Source organism: Impatiens glandulifera, chromosome 1 (genome assembly GCF_907164915.1).
Source record: "Impatiens glandulifera chromosome 1, dImpGla2.1, whole genome shotgun sequence".
In the NCBI taxonomy this organism is placed as follows: domain Eukaryota; kingdom Viridiplantae; phylum Streptophyta; class Magnoliopsida; order Ericales; family Balsaminaceae; genus Impatiens; species Impatiens glandulifera.
The window spans coordinates 78943248-78958505 of NC_061862.1; the positions used below are offsets into that span (position 1 = coordinate 78943248).

At 29.2% G+C, this 15258-nt stretch overlaps 1 protein-coding gene across 1 annotated transcript; it reads right to left on the reverse strand.

Annotated features, from left to right (window-relative positions):
- Window positions 1–6723: 6723 nt before the first annotated feature.
- Window positions 6724–9685, reverse strand: LOC124922184 (WAT1-related protein At1g68170-like). Its single transcript, XM_047462920.1, has 7 exons — window positions 9520–9685; window positions 8743–8805; window positions 8054–8170; window positions 7692–7959; window positions 7441–7599; window positions 7208–7359; window positions 6724–7120 (listed from the first exon to the last, which is right to left on the reverse strand). The coding sequence occupies exons 1-7, from the start codon at window positions 9669–9671 to the stop codon at window positions 6784–6786; spliced, it is 1248 nt and encodes a 415-aa protein (XP_047318876.1). The 5' UTR covers window positions 9672–9685; the 3' UTR covers window positions 6724–6783.
- Window positions 9686–15258: the final 5573 nt, after the last annotated feature.

Genomic DNA, 15258 nt, shown 5'->3' on the forward strand with positions numbered 1-15258 from the left:
GTTGGTTTGGTGAGGGATAAAATGTGTGTGATCGATTGAAATTGGTTGTTGATTTGTTGAAATGGGGTAAAAGATGTCGACTAAGATTGGTGGGTGGTTTTTCTATGGGATAAAGATACATATAAAAAGTGTGAGTCACTTGAGGTCGACTAAGATTTGGTGGGTGGTTTGCCGAGGGGATAATTAAGTGTGTGAGGTCACGGGATGAAATATCGATTGAGATTTGGTGGTTGGTTTTCTGAGGGGATAAGAGGTGTGTGAAAGTGTGTGAGATCACGAGATGAAATTTCGATTAAGATTTGGTAGTTGGTTTTCCGAAATGAGGGTAAATATAAGACATCTTCTTAACAAATTAGATATCAGTGGTTAAAAATATTTAAATAAGATGTTGATTGACCGAAGTGGGAGATTGGTTGTTAGTTTGTTGAAGTGGGGATAAAAGAAGTCGCGATAAGAATAAATATGATTAAATGTGAGGTGGGATTTGTGGTTGATTTTTCGGGATAAGAAAACAATAATAAAATGAGATATTGACGATTAAAAATATATAAATGAGATGTTGAATGACCAGAGCATAAACATGTGTGTGGTCATGAGATTAAAGGTCGAAATTAGGGTTGGAGAGTGCTTTGCCAAGGGGATAAAAATACATATGAAAAAGCGTGAATCACAAGATGAAATGTCGATTGGGGAGATTGATGTTTGGTTTGACGAGGGATAAGAGGTGTGTGAAAGTGGTGTAAGGTTATGACATGAGATAAGATGTCGATTGAGATTTGGTGGTTGGTTTGTCGAAAGTGGGGAATAATAATAAATGAGATATTAATGGTTAAAAATATATGAATGAGATGTTAATTGACCGAAATGTAAAAGTGTGTGAGGTCACGAGATTAGATGTCGATTGTGATTGGTGAGTTATTTGTCGAGGGGACAAAGAAACATATGAAAAAGTGTGAGTCACAAGATAAGAGGTCAATTGAGGGATTGATGTTAGTTTGATAAGGATAAGCGGTGTGTGAAAGTGTGTGAAAGTGTGTGAGGTCACGAGATGAGATGTCGATTGAAATTTAGTGGTTGGTTAACCGAAGTGGGGTAAAAAAAGAGGTCGCGGTAAATATAAAAGATGATGGTAATAGATGAGATATTAGTGGTTAAAATATATGAATGAGATGTTGATTAATCAAAATGTAAAAGTGTATGAGGCCACGAGATTAAATGTTGATTAAGATGTGCGGGTGATTTTCCGAATGAATAATAAAAAGAATATGAAAAAGTGTGAGTCACAAGATAAAATATTGATTGATGATAAAAGATGTCGCGATAAGAGTAAAAATCTTGATATGAGAGTGGGATTTGTGGGGGATAAGAGGCCGATAATAAATGAGATATCGGTAGTTAAAAATAGTATGAATGAAATTTTGATTGACCGAAATGTGAAAATGTGTGAGCTCACGATAGTAGAGGTCGATTGAGATTGATGATTGATTTGTTGAGTATAAAAAAGATCTTATATAAATATATAAAAGTTTAAAAATACCCTATTTTAACCATACATATAGCAGAACAATAAAATATATAACAAGATTCTCAAATATAATCAAATTATCAATAAACTAGATGTGTGTTTTATTATTTACAAATATTTTTTCATTTGTAAATGATTAAATATATTTTTATTTTTAAAAATTAACCTAACTCAATTTAAAGTGTTACTAAATGAGAATGGAAGTTTTGTAGAAACTATTTTTATTTGAGTTAGATTATAATGAAACAGTTTTAGTAATATAATTTTATAAATTATTTACAGAAAATTATATTATATATAAATTTGTTTGTTTTTAGAACTAACTTAAATGTTGTATTCACGAGCTAATTTGTATTCACGAGTTTATTCGTGTCGAGTTAAGTCGTATTTTGTGTTAGACTCTCTATCGTATCATATCGTGTTGTGTCGTTTTTTAATCATAATTATGCGTGTCGTATCGTGTCTTGACTCACTCAAAATATGATTCACGGTTCTTTCATGTCGTGTTAATTCGTATTCACGAGTTTATTTGTGTCGAGTCAAGTCGTGTTTAAATTCGTGTACCTAAATAAAATAAAATAAAATAAAAGGTAAATAGTTAAGACTTCAATAATGCATTAACTATTTTCTCATTTAAATCAATTCTATTTCTTTTAAAGCTCTTTTCCAATTTCAAATTTCTAATAAAAAATAATTTCACTTATAAAAGTTTCATTGTCATGTCACCATTTTTGTACTTAATGGAATAATGCATGTTTTTCATTTGACAAATGAATGAAAAAAATCTCATTTTTTTTTAAAGTTGGGTTATATAGTGAATTTAGAAAGAAAAGTAATTGTATTATTAGATTTAAATTAAGAAAAGAAAAGATATGATAAAAAACAGAGAATACCTTTCAAGAATAAGATATTGAGGAACCAAAACGGAGCACCAATGATAAATCTATATGCAATAAGAACCCTAAGACTCATTCCATTAGCAACGTATATAGTTTATTGATTCTGGCGACGCCATTTGGACCACCACCATCATCATCACCGCTTGAACCATCTAACATTCCTAATATTCTTCCCATTATTCCACCATTTTTTTTACGCAAGAAAGAAAATCAATTATGCAAGCAAGAAGAACGATCAAATTAGGTCATCTTCGCTGATGCGTCGACGGTTAGGTTGGGTTGATCGGCGTTGATCGATGAAGAATGAAAATGGAAATACAGGTCGTACTAGAGTTAGGCATCGTGTCTAAACGGTCATATTTGACTCAGACAAGTCGTGTTAGACTCTCAATCATATTGTGTTGTGTCTTAATCTTATGTGTGTCATATCGTGTCTTGACCCACTCAAAATATTATGATTCACGGCTCTTTCGTGTTGTGTTAATTCGTATTCATGAGTTTATTCGTGTCGAGTTAACTTGTGTTTAAATTCGTGTTTCGTGTTATTCCGACTAGAGTTTCGACACAATCGTATCGTGTCAATTTCTGTTTTTATGTGTGTCATGTCGTTTACTGACACACTCATATTAATATTTATTGATTTATATATTAAACTATATTGTTAGTAAAAATTATAAAATATTATTATTTAATTTAAAAAATTTAAATTAATTTAATACGTTAAATGTGTTAAATATATTGTTTAAAAAACTAATTAATATGTTAAATATGTAAGATGTGTATATATAAATTTTAATATATAATTTTATAAATAATAATTTGAATGTCAATTATTTAAAATATATTTTAAATTTTATAAATAATTATTTAAATAAAATTAGTTAATAATTTATTAATTAAATAAAAATAAAAATATATTTAATTTGATAATGTTAATGTAAAAGTGAGTAGTTTGGGGAAGGAAACGAGAAAGATGTGGGTAATTTGAGGAAAGAAATGAAAAATGTGGGTAAAAATTTAATATATTTATAAATATATATTATTATATTATAATTTAATGAAAAACGGGTAAAAATTATAAATATATATTATTATATTATCAAAATTAAATTATTATAATATATTTATTATTTAATGTATTAATAATAATTAAAATTATAAATTATTTAAAATTTTAAAAATAAATAAATAAATATAAAAATAATACCTAAACTTACATTTCTATTCATATAATTTATTTTTTATATTTATATTTATTTTAATTAATATTATTTTAGTTAATAAATTATTTTAATATTTTAATTTATTATGTTTAGTTTTAATAATATATATTATAATTATAAAATTAATTAATTGAATGAGAATGTGAATAGATTTAGAGAAAATATTAATGTTAAGTTAAGCCGCTTAAGTTTTGTGACTAATTATAATTATGTTTATATTGTTTTGTATGTTTATAAGTGAGAGCTGAGGTGACTTAAGCTCACCCTAAATAATAAAATTTATATTATAATTTATATTATGTATGCATATATTATATATAATATAAAATTAAATAAATTCAGAAATCTGTGTCAATAGCCTCTTTAATTCTAAATATTTAATATGTCATATTTTTATATAGTGTTCCACCTCACTAACTGCTAATTTAAATTCACATACCCTATTTAATTCTTTTATATTTTTTTTTATAAATTGTTTCCCCTTAATTCTTTCATATACAATCTATTGTGCTCTATTTTTTAAATTCATTTCCCTTATTTAATATTTTTAATTAATATAATCGTCAACTTAATTTAATATTTTTAATTAGTATAATTGTTAACTTAATTATGATATTTATAACTAATTTTTATGTAGGTTTGATTTAATATACAATCTTGAGAATTTATCAATTAGCATTAATTAGTTTTTTTTTTTATTTTGTAATTTTTACATTCTAATTGTTTAATAAAATACTCACTTTAGTAAATTCAAAGTTAATATAAACATAGTTTTAGAGTTTAATATTCAATTATTTATTTAAATAACATTCTATAATAAATTATATATAAGCAGGACAGATCTATGTAAAAGCTTGGGTGACGAAAGTTTACTCCGAAAAAATATATATTTTTATTCTTTTACGATTCAAATTTAACTATACCCGCTAATTTAAAAAAAAAAACAATATAATTCATTGTTTTTCTTATCTAATTATTAAAAAAACGGTAAAACTTATCTTTATCCACTCGTTTTATTCATAATTTTCTCGTTATTTTTTAAATCACCCTTTTCCAGCCCACCCAACCCTAAATCCTAGGTCCGTCCCTACTCGTGCTTGTGTCATGTCTATACTTGTGTTGTGTCTATGTTAACTCGTGACCGTGTTACGATCGTATAAACTCATAATCGTGTCGTAATCATGTCGTGATCGTGTTGTCTCGTACTTGTGTCGTGTCCAACCCTCGACCCGAATGAGATAATATTGTATTGTGTCATTTCGTACTAATATTGTGTTATATCGTGTTGGTTCGTATTGATCCAACCCATTACCCAACTCTAGGTCTGTGAAAAATAATATTTGTACAGACCGAGTTGCTATAAAGCTTGTGTTATTTACATCAAAATTAGGTCTTTTTATGTATTGTTTGGATTTCATTTATAGAAGATATTGTCCAAATTTACTTTTCTTACCCTTTTCATTTTAAGTGTTGTGGCCCTGTGGGTGTATCTATATAGGGGATAAAACCATAACCAAAAAAAAGGTTTTTTTTTCACAAAAGGTAAATTCCCATTCAAATAAAAAAATAAAATAAGGTGATGTGTTCAAGTTTTCATCAAATTATTTATAAAAAAACTAAAAAGATACGCAGTGTAACATCGTTCAGTGGAGACTAATAATGGTATAACACAACAACTATGACCGTCTAAAATATATAGAGAGAGAGTCTCTGCTCTCAATTTACAATGTTTCTATATTCTTTTCTCACAAGGGGAGAAGTAATATCGGAAATAAATAAAAGAAATATTATTTTTATTTACGATATTACCCCTCCCCTTATGAGAAGAGAACATGATAAATTGGGAGATATTTTATTTATGATATTACTTCTCCCCTTGTGAGAAGGGAACATAGAAACATGGTAAATTGGGATCAGAGGATCCCAAGTTATATGTACGTATAAAAGTAAATTTTCATTCACATAACTATATATATTTTAGTCGATAATTTAAATTAACGAAGAAACGATTATGAAAGTCCACAGCTTGTTTGATTTTGAATTATTAAATTAAAATATATTTCAATAATTTAACTCAAAGTAATTTGATATAATTTATTTTTTATTAAACAGTATTTTGGTTAATTCTATTCTATCCGGCACTATATGCATCCACTAAGTAGCAAATTAAAGGGTCAAGATTTTGGTTAGCCTATTCTATGAGGTACCACTAAGTAGCAAATTAAAAGGTCAAGATTTTGGTTAGCCTGATTGAATGAGGCACCACTAAGTAGCAAATTAAAGGTTCATGATTACTTTTTTTTTATATCGGTGGCGATGCCTAATTGGTATTTTTTTGCAGTATAGAGAATTTTGATGTTTAGTGATATTATGATAAATTTTAATGTTATATTTTTAATATTGTTATCATACATTCATATCAATCGATGCCATATATGGCCACAGTTTAAGTTTCAATTATTAAAAAATTGTCTCCATTTTGCCGTTTGGTCAGGGCTTAAACTCAATGCTTTACAAAAAATTTGGTCCCGGGAAATCGCAAGAAGTAGGTGCAAGGATCAAGTTTGGGTTCGAGTAGAATGGACTGATCATTCATTATAATTTATTTGGTTGTTTAGTGGCGGATTCTCATTGCATTGATTTTGGTGCTTGAAATCAACTATAATGTTGAATCGTGAAATAGTGATCTTGACAACAATTATTTTACATAATAAAATATGGATTACGAGTACCTTGCTCAGTGTTTTTTTTTGCGTCTTTTATGGTTAAGGCGAAGAACCATTGTGACTATTCTTCGGTTGACATATATAATACCCGTGGTGGCACACCAAACGAAATACAAACCATTTCAAGTATGTGTAACCATGAGAAATAAGACACAATTTGACCATAAACAAGATATTGAATAGGCATACCCGAATTCCACAATTATTGAACCCTCTTAGAATGTTTTGTTTATAAAGAGAGAACAAAAGACTAGCAATTGATTAGACATTTCATACATATGAACTGGTTCTAAATGTCTAGGTAACACTATTAATTCTAAATAAAACCACTAAACCAAATATATTCCACATCTAGGTCAATGTCTCTCCTTTCCACTTCTTATTTTTGTCCCAATACTTTTTTATTGTCTCTACACACCCACACCGATTGTACTCTTCACAGACAAATATTCATCATCGTCCCGGCTATCACCATCGTCGCACAGCTCCACAAGAGCAGGGGAGCACAAAACCACGCCTAGTCCCAACATTGTGTGATTGTTCATATCGTCATTATTAACTTCATCATCTTCATTCGATGTCGTAGAAAGATCGTGGTCGAACACAACAACTTCAAGTTGTTCTTCGGCGTTGTTTGATTCCTTGGATCTCTTCAAGGGCGCGGGTTCTGTTTGTCTCTTCATCTCTTGACCTTTTCCCCATAAAACTATGTATAGTCCCAAAACAATTACAACCGCACCTATTATGCTGTCACAGTTATACAATAAATGAGGTCTAATCTAATTTAAAAAGTATGAAAAAATAATTAAATGTGAAATTCTTATATCTACATACCTTCCAACATGAAGTTGCTCCTCCAAAAATAGAGATCCAACAACAGCTACCAACACCAACATCAACGGATTGAAAACAGACACGAACAATGGTCCTCTCATTTGCACACACCATGCCATTAGTGTAAAAGTCATCCCCGATGCCACAATTCCCTACAAAAGAAAAAATCGATTTCATATACAATTTTACTTTTCACTTTTTTGTTCCGACAACAATAAAAAAGTGTCGTGTACCGAATACAAAACGCTGATGAGTCGGAGGTTCCACCCTAGTTTCCACACAGACCAATCTCTTTCCATTGCGATTGCATATACCGACGCTTGTAAAGCCCCGAAAAGCATCATCAAGGCTGTGGAAGAGTATGGGCATGGGTAGTTCCTCAATAACTTGGCCTAACCTCCAATAATAGTAATAATCAAATAATTATTCAATTACACTTCTTTTTTTTTCATTACAAACTTATCTAATTATTTTCGATACAAACCTGAAGAATGTAACCTAGTGCGCACGTGCAACAACATCCGAGGGCTAAGAGAGCACCAAACACACGATTGTTACCCGACAATGATCCCGAATGAACACTATTATAAGAACCGGGCGGGCTAAACATTTCAAGGAGGTTAACATTAGTTGACCAAAGGACGACTTCTCGACCCTTGTAAAATGTCAACAACATGGCCCCTCCTACACATGTTAGTGTCCCGACCACCTTGGCCCTTCCGGACGCTTTATTCAGCCTCATTAGTTCCATTCTGCATGAACGATTATTTGAAAACTTCAACATAATCTAATCGAAAATATTCAATTTGAGGATTGTATTTCTTACAATTAAATTCATTTAGTTACCTGAAAATGAGTGCTAAAATAAAGGTGAGGGCAGGAACTAGGTTTACCATGGCTGCAGCAAATGTTGCTGAAGTCAACAACAAACTTTGGGCATATAAGTTTTGTGCAAGAGATCCCCTACATATATATACCAATATTATTAAATTTAGTTTAATTAGTGTTTTTGAAAATTCTCTATTGTATTCCAAGATGAAATAAATGATGTATTAAGAAAATGTTACATTTCAATTTCTATAAAGAAAATACGTCATAAGGTTTTGTCTTACTAAATTTTTTCTTTACAATTTAGAAAATCAGAGTCTCACTTCAATTTAAATCGTTCTTAATAAATTATTCATTTGAACTATTTCTAAGTCATAGACTAATCCAAAAATTAGAATTTGAAAAAACTTAAACATGAAGGTACTCTAATTTTTTTTTAAAAACTTTTTATTAACAAATAATTTTTTTCACCTCCAACTTGTAATAGACCGGTCTTTGTCTGCATTCATTATCCATTAATTTAATTTAAAATATTTTTAATGAGAATCGAACTCGATTATTCTGATACTTAATGTGAGAATCGAACCGATAATTTTGATGTTTAAAGGTAAAAAAATCTCGTCAATTAAACTTTCCAATTTGATTCTTGAAATAAACATAAAAAGGTAAGAAATACTTTTGTAATAAAGAATTATAAAATAACTCACCCAAGCATTCCACAAAAAAATGTTTGACAGATAGTGATCCATGTAAGTTTTGGTCTTTTGTTCCTGAGCACAAACAATTCAGAAGATTCTTAGCCATACAAAATAATTAAAGAATTCAAAAGATCTTATTTAAATATATAAAAAGTTTGAAAATACCCTATTTTAACCATACAAATAGCAGAACAATAAGCTTTATAACAAGATTCTCAAATATAATCAAATTATCAATAAACTAGATGTGTGTTTTATTATTTACAAATACTTATTCATTTGTAAATGATTAAATATATATTTTTTAATTTAAAAAATTAACCAAAATCACCATCATTAGTCCATACTTCAATTTAAAGTGTTTTCAAATTAGAATTGAAGTTTTGACAAGACTATTTTTATTTAAGCTAGATTATAATGAAATAGTTTTAGTAATATATTTTTATAAATTATTTAAAAAATTGTTTGTTTTTAGAATAAATTACTTAAATGTTATACCTAAATAAAATAAAAATAAAAAAGGTAAATAGTTAAGACTTCAATCATGCATTAACTATTTTCTCATTTAAATCGATTATATTTCTTTAAAAGCTCTCTTCCAATTTCCAATGAAAATTAATTTCACTTGTGGAAGTTTCATTGTCACCATTTTTGTACTTGATGGAAATGCATGTTCTTCATTTGACAAATGAATGAAAAAAATCTCAATTCTTTTTTTTTTAAAAGTTGGGTTATAGAATTAATTAACAAAAGAAAAGAAAAGATATGATAAAAAGAATAGAATACCTTTCAAGAATAAGAGAGAGAGGAACCAAAACAAGAGCAGCAATGATAAATCGATATGCAATAAGAACCCTAAGGCTCATTCCATTAGCGGCAGAGAGTTTATAGAAAACATTGACTCCGGCGAGCGCCATTTGGACCACCACCATCATCATCACCGGCTTGAACCCATCTAACATTCTTAATATTCTTCCCATTATTCCCACCATTTTAATTTGATGATCGATCTATCGATTAGCTAGATCAAAGAAAAGCAATTATGCAAGCAAGAAGAACGATCAAGATAGGTCGTCTTCTCGCTGCTGCTGCTGCTGCTGATGCGTCGGCGGTTGGGTTGGATTGATCGGCCGTTGATCGATTGAAAATGGAAATAGAGGTCGTACGTCTGTTCTTATATCATCAGTTTTCACAGAGAAATAATATTTCTACAGACCGAGTCGCCAGCAAGCTTGTGTTATTTACTTCAAAATAGGTCGGTTTTTTATGTCTTGTTTGGATTCCATTTATAGAAGATATTGTCCAAATTTACTTCTTCTTCTTCTTCTAATTACCCTTTTCATTTCAAGTGCTTTGGCCTTGTGGGTCTATCTATATAGGGGGAGAAAACAATAACAAAAAAAGGGTTTTTTTTCTTATTCCACAAAAAGTAAATTCTCATTAAAAAAAAATAAAAAAGTACACAACAACTATGACCGTCTAAAAAAATTTATATATATAAAAGTAAATTTTCATTCACATAACTAAATTAAAGAAGAAACGGATGAAATGATCAAGTCTACAACTTCTTTGATTTTGAATTATTAAATTAAAATATATTTCAATAATTTAAATCAAATTGAATTTGATGTAATTTATTTTTTTATTAAACAAGATTTTGGTTAGTTCGATTTTATCAATCGGGCATAGTGTATAATAGCAAATTAAAAGGTCTAAGATTTTGGTTAACCTATTGTATGAGGCACTACTAAGTAGCAAATTAAATGTCAAGATTTTTATTAGCCGATTCTATAAGGCACCACTAAACACTAAATAGCGAATTAAAAGGTCATGATTCATTTTTTATATAGGTGGCCCTGCCTAATTGGGATATAGGCCGTGCCTAAATGATAATATCAAATCCACAACCTAAACTAAGACAAGAAAAATAAAAATAAAAATAAAAAAAATAAAAAAAAATTAACGTATTTAACATGATTAGTTTGAATGATAGAAGTCTTTATGAAAAAAAAAAATTAAAAAAAATGGGTTATGCCGTTTAAAAAAATAATAATATTATATTATGACCAAACAAACTTTAACGTATTACAAGTGTGATGCGGTTTTTAAAAAATAATAATATTATATTAAGAAAAAATGAATGTATCATAGTGGAGGTAGGTTGGGGTTAAATTAATTAAAAGCTTATAGTATTAATTGTATATATACAATTTTCCAACAACACACAAATCGAAAATAATAAAATAATATATTAATCTCTAGCTTTTTAAGAATCTTGTACGAATTGTAAATGGAGCCTCTAAACATAAAATATTTAAGTCAAATTGATATATTATTATTATTATTTTTAATATGATTAATAAATTAGATTTTCATAAGTTAAAGTTTTTCTTTAACACTTCTTTTGCTTTCTTACACACATTATGCATAGGAAATCTTCATGATGCACCTATTAAATTGTTTTGATCGTAATCTTCTTATAGATTCTTGTTATTATTTTACGCGTTATAATTATGTGATGAAACAAATATTATATAAAAAATTTGACAATGTAATATTTATTTATTTGCTTAAAAAGTAATATTTATAATTTGATGATTCATCTTTTTGCATGGAAGTAGACCACACATATGTCTTATTGTCCATTCCAATTAATTAAAAATATTGGAAATGAGCGGTAGGAACGGAGAATACATTTATCATCTCTGACCTATTTTTATTTTTGGATTCTTTTAATACCATCTTACGCCATTTAGTTTCGGGGAATCTCGCGGGTCAACGTTTATAAAATATTTTTTAAAAAATAAAAAAAAATTATAATATAAAAATTTCTAAACGAATTTTTTAATATAATATATATTGTAATATATTAAAATTTTATATTATTATAAAGAAATAAACTTAACACTCTTATAAAATATAATGAATAAATAAATATATTGGTAATTTTATATATTTCATTGTGTTTATAGTATTCGGAGCATAATCGGAATGAGATCGGACGCGGATCGGAGCGGGGATACAAATACCATTCTCGCCTCATCCTCGTTTGGTTTTGGGAAAAAACCGCCCCAAACGGGAAAATTCGATTCAATTACCGTGTGACGGTTTCAATTTGTCATTCTTAATTCCAATCACACTATTTAAACGATAAGACGTTATCTATTATATATGTTATATGTTTATGTAATAACAATTATATATAAATACAAATGGGCAGACAATATTTATATTTAAATAAAAAAAATTAATTTTAATTTTTTAAGAAAAATGTCAAATTTTTTTACATATACGCAGGATTTGTTTAGCATAATAAGGTGTCTCAGTTTTTATTTTCATTACTTAGATTTTGTTAATGTTGTGTTTTATTCGGTTCAACGTCCTATTTAGTCGGATCTATCTTGAATTTTTTATAGTATGAATAATACTCTCAATTTTTGAATCATTTATTACGTATATCCTCCGATTGTGTTAGTGATCATTTCTCTAATGTGTGTCCGTCCTTTTTCTAGCAACAAAGAAGATGAAATAATCGAATCTTGAGTTATTTTTTATTTTTTTAACAAAAATTACTTGATTTGATCTTTTATATGGAGAACCTCTTATGGACATCCTCTCATGATTTGTATGAATTTCTCACTATATCAGTTATAAATGTAGATGGTCCATTTTCATTTGACATAACATTTTTCGGTGTTGCTTATCAATCCTCATTTTAACTGTTATTCAGAATATTTGATAAAAATTTATTCGACAATATTTAATTGGTTTGTTCGAGTTGCTCTATTTCAACACTCATCAATTGTTAATTTTGTACATATTATCTTTATTTATTAATTACATTTTTTATATGTATATGTAACGCTTATTTAAATTTAATTTTAATAAATTTTTTATAAAAAAATCAAAAAATATATATATTATTTTTTCTTACTTCTTTAATTTCTGAAATAGGTCAACGCCGCCAGCCACGTGGACGGCAATAATCCTTCACTTTGCCCGGAAAGGAAATTAATTAGAAGAGAAATGCATTTTGCATTGACTACCAATAAAATATTCTAATAATAAATATTTTATAAGTAGTCAGTGGAGATCATTTTTAATAAATATTAACATCTCCAATTAAATTCTCGCTAATCCCTTGTTCGGTAAACTTTTTTATTTTAATTTATACAAAATTAATTTTTTTTATCGATCATTTCTTATTAATCAAATCACTCCTTTCATAAACTTAAATATTAAAATACTTTATATTTTAAATTATAATTTTTTATTTTATTTATATATGAATATTTTTTTAAGTCATTTTATCAAAAATAATTATTACCTCTCAAAATCATCACCCATCATTCAATATTTATCTCTCTTGATTTTATTTTTTTTAAACTCACAACTAAACAACCGGCCTGTTCTATTTAGTTTTTTTTAATTAATTTAGTTTTTTCTCTCTCCTCTTCTCTGTCACTTCAACATTTTCAATTACTTAATTTCTCTATTTAAAATACTATTATACATTTACTAAATATTCTAAATTTTAAATTATTAAACCCTATTACCCAGTGACACGCTCCGTAATTTTTAACAACAGTGAGTACTTAAATATCCCAAAACTCATTCTACCAAAATAAACTTATCTATATTTCTAAAAAAACCCTAAGTGAAGTGCAAACTGTGCGATCAACGTGCCATGTGCACCGCGATATGCCGACAATATTGTCGCGGTCGTAATCGTCGTTGAAGAAACCATCGGTCGCAGTCGCAAAGAAATTACACACCATTTATTGTCGTGCAGACTATGCCATCAGTGCGATTTGTGCGATCCGTGTTCCATGTGCGTCGTGATTTCATCTCTCGGTCGGAAGAGTCGTCTTTTCAAAGAAATTTACTAAATCTCCTCGTCAATCTCTCTCGATTGACAATTGATACCATTCTCGGTCAAGACTATAGTACATTAGAAAATCAATTTCCTTGAAATTCTACGAATTTCAAACCTATGTGTACTGTAAAGTTGTTAAAAGCTTCGCTAACACGAATTCGTCCGTGTCGGCCACTTTAAATATGACTTTTGCAAACATCGTAGCTTCAGCAGTACGAACAATTCCCTCTTTGTCAATAGTTGGTACAAACCTGACCAACTCTCTTAATTGGGCAATTGGTGAATCCAACACCTACTCCCCTAATCCTAAGACAGAAAATTCGAATGCAACTAATCTCCACATAGACTTAGGAGAGAATCACACGAATATTTTCCTTGAAAATCATGGGTCTCCAAAGCCAGGAGGAAAGGGTGAAAATCAGACTGACGTGAGCAAGAGCAATAATAAGGATTTTGCAGTCAACACGACATGTATGTTTTCTACCAATCCCAATAACACTCATTAGATGAATGTAAATGATAATAGAACTGTTAGTGGAATACATGTTGATAGCCTAGATAGTGATAGTTTATGAAATACTCTAGGAAAAGATAGAGTAATTCTGGAAAATAGTCTAGGAAATAAAAATGCACAGGTTATTAACTCAGATTCTAATGGAAATCAAATTCAACTTGATACTGTTGAGATACCTGACTTAGACAAAGAAGGGGAGAAAGTAATCTAGAAAGAATTTGAAAGAGAAAGAATTAATGCAGAAAATCTAGGTGAAACAGGAAAAATGCAAAGAACGGCAGCGAAAGCATTGGGTAAAGAAATAGACCTGAGGAAATGGAGCGTCAATTTTAATGAAAGGGCCAACCTGAAAGGTCTTAGAAATCAGATAACGAAATTATTGATACTAGACAAGAAAGACCAAATCATTTTAAGCAAAGAGAAAAGCCAACAGTACACAGAGCAACTCAACCTACATTACCTACAAGACTAGAATCTCCTAAAAAAAGAGGAGTACGATACTATTGTGTGCTGGTCTATTGAAATTTTGAGAGAGCTCTTTAAATGCTCCAAAACCAGAGTCTACTTCATCAAGAACAATTCTAATTGAAATGTAGACCAGGTCTGGAAGAAAGCTGAAGAACAGAGCAAAACTCAAGAGAAGGATCAGAATACATTGCAAAAGTAGAGTAAAGATAAAAAAATAGGGCAAAACTAGAGTAACGAGCAAAATGAACAACATAAATAGAATGCAGGACATAAGAACAAATATGAAACAAAAGCTGACAATCCAGTTCAAGAAAGGGGAAAGTTTTTTCTTGGAACATTTAAGCCAAATGTTGAAATTACCGATTCCCCGTTTGAATTCAAACTACCCTAAGAAGCTGAGGAAAATTGTGTAAAGTCATGGAAGAATGTCATAGTGGGCAACTTCATTGAAAGAAACAATGTGCTATTTTTAGTAACCAAAAAAACCCTAATGGAACAATGGTGGGAAAATGGTCTAGAAAAGGTAACATCAAACATTCATGACTTGTACTTTCTCAAATTCAAAGAAGGATCAGATCTCGAAAGTATTATGATCAACGGACATGCATTTGTTCAGAAAAACTACATGAAACTCAAAAAATGGGCAGAAGGTATGAACCTCTTCAGC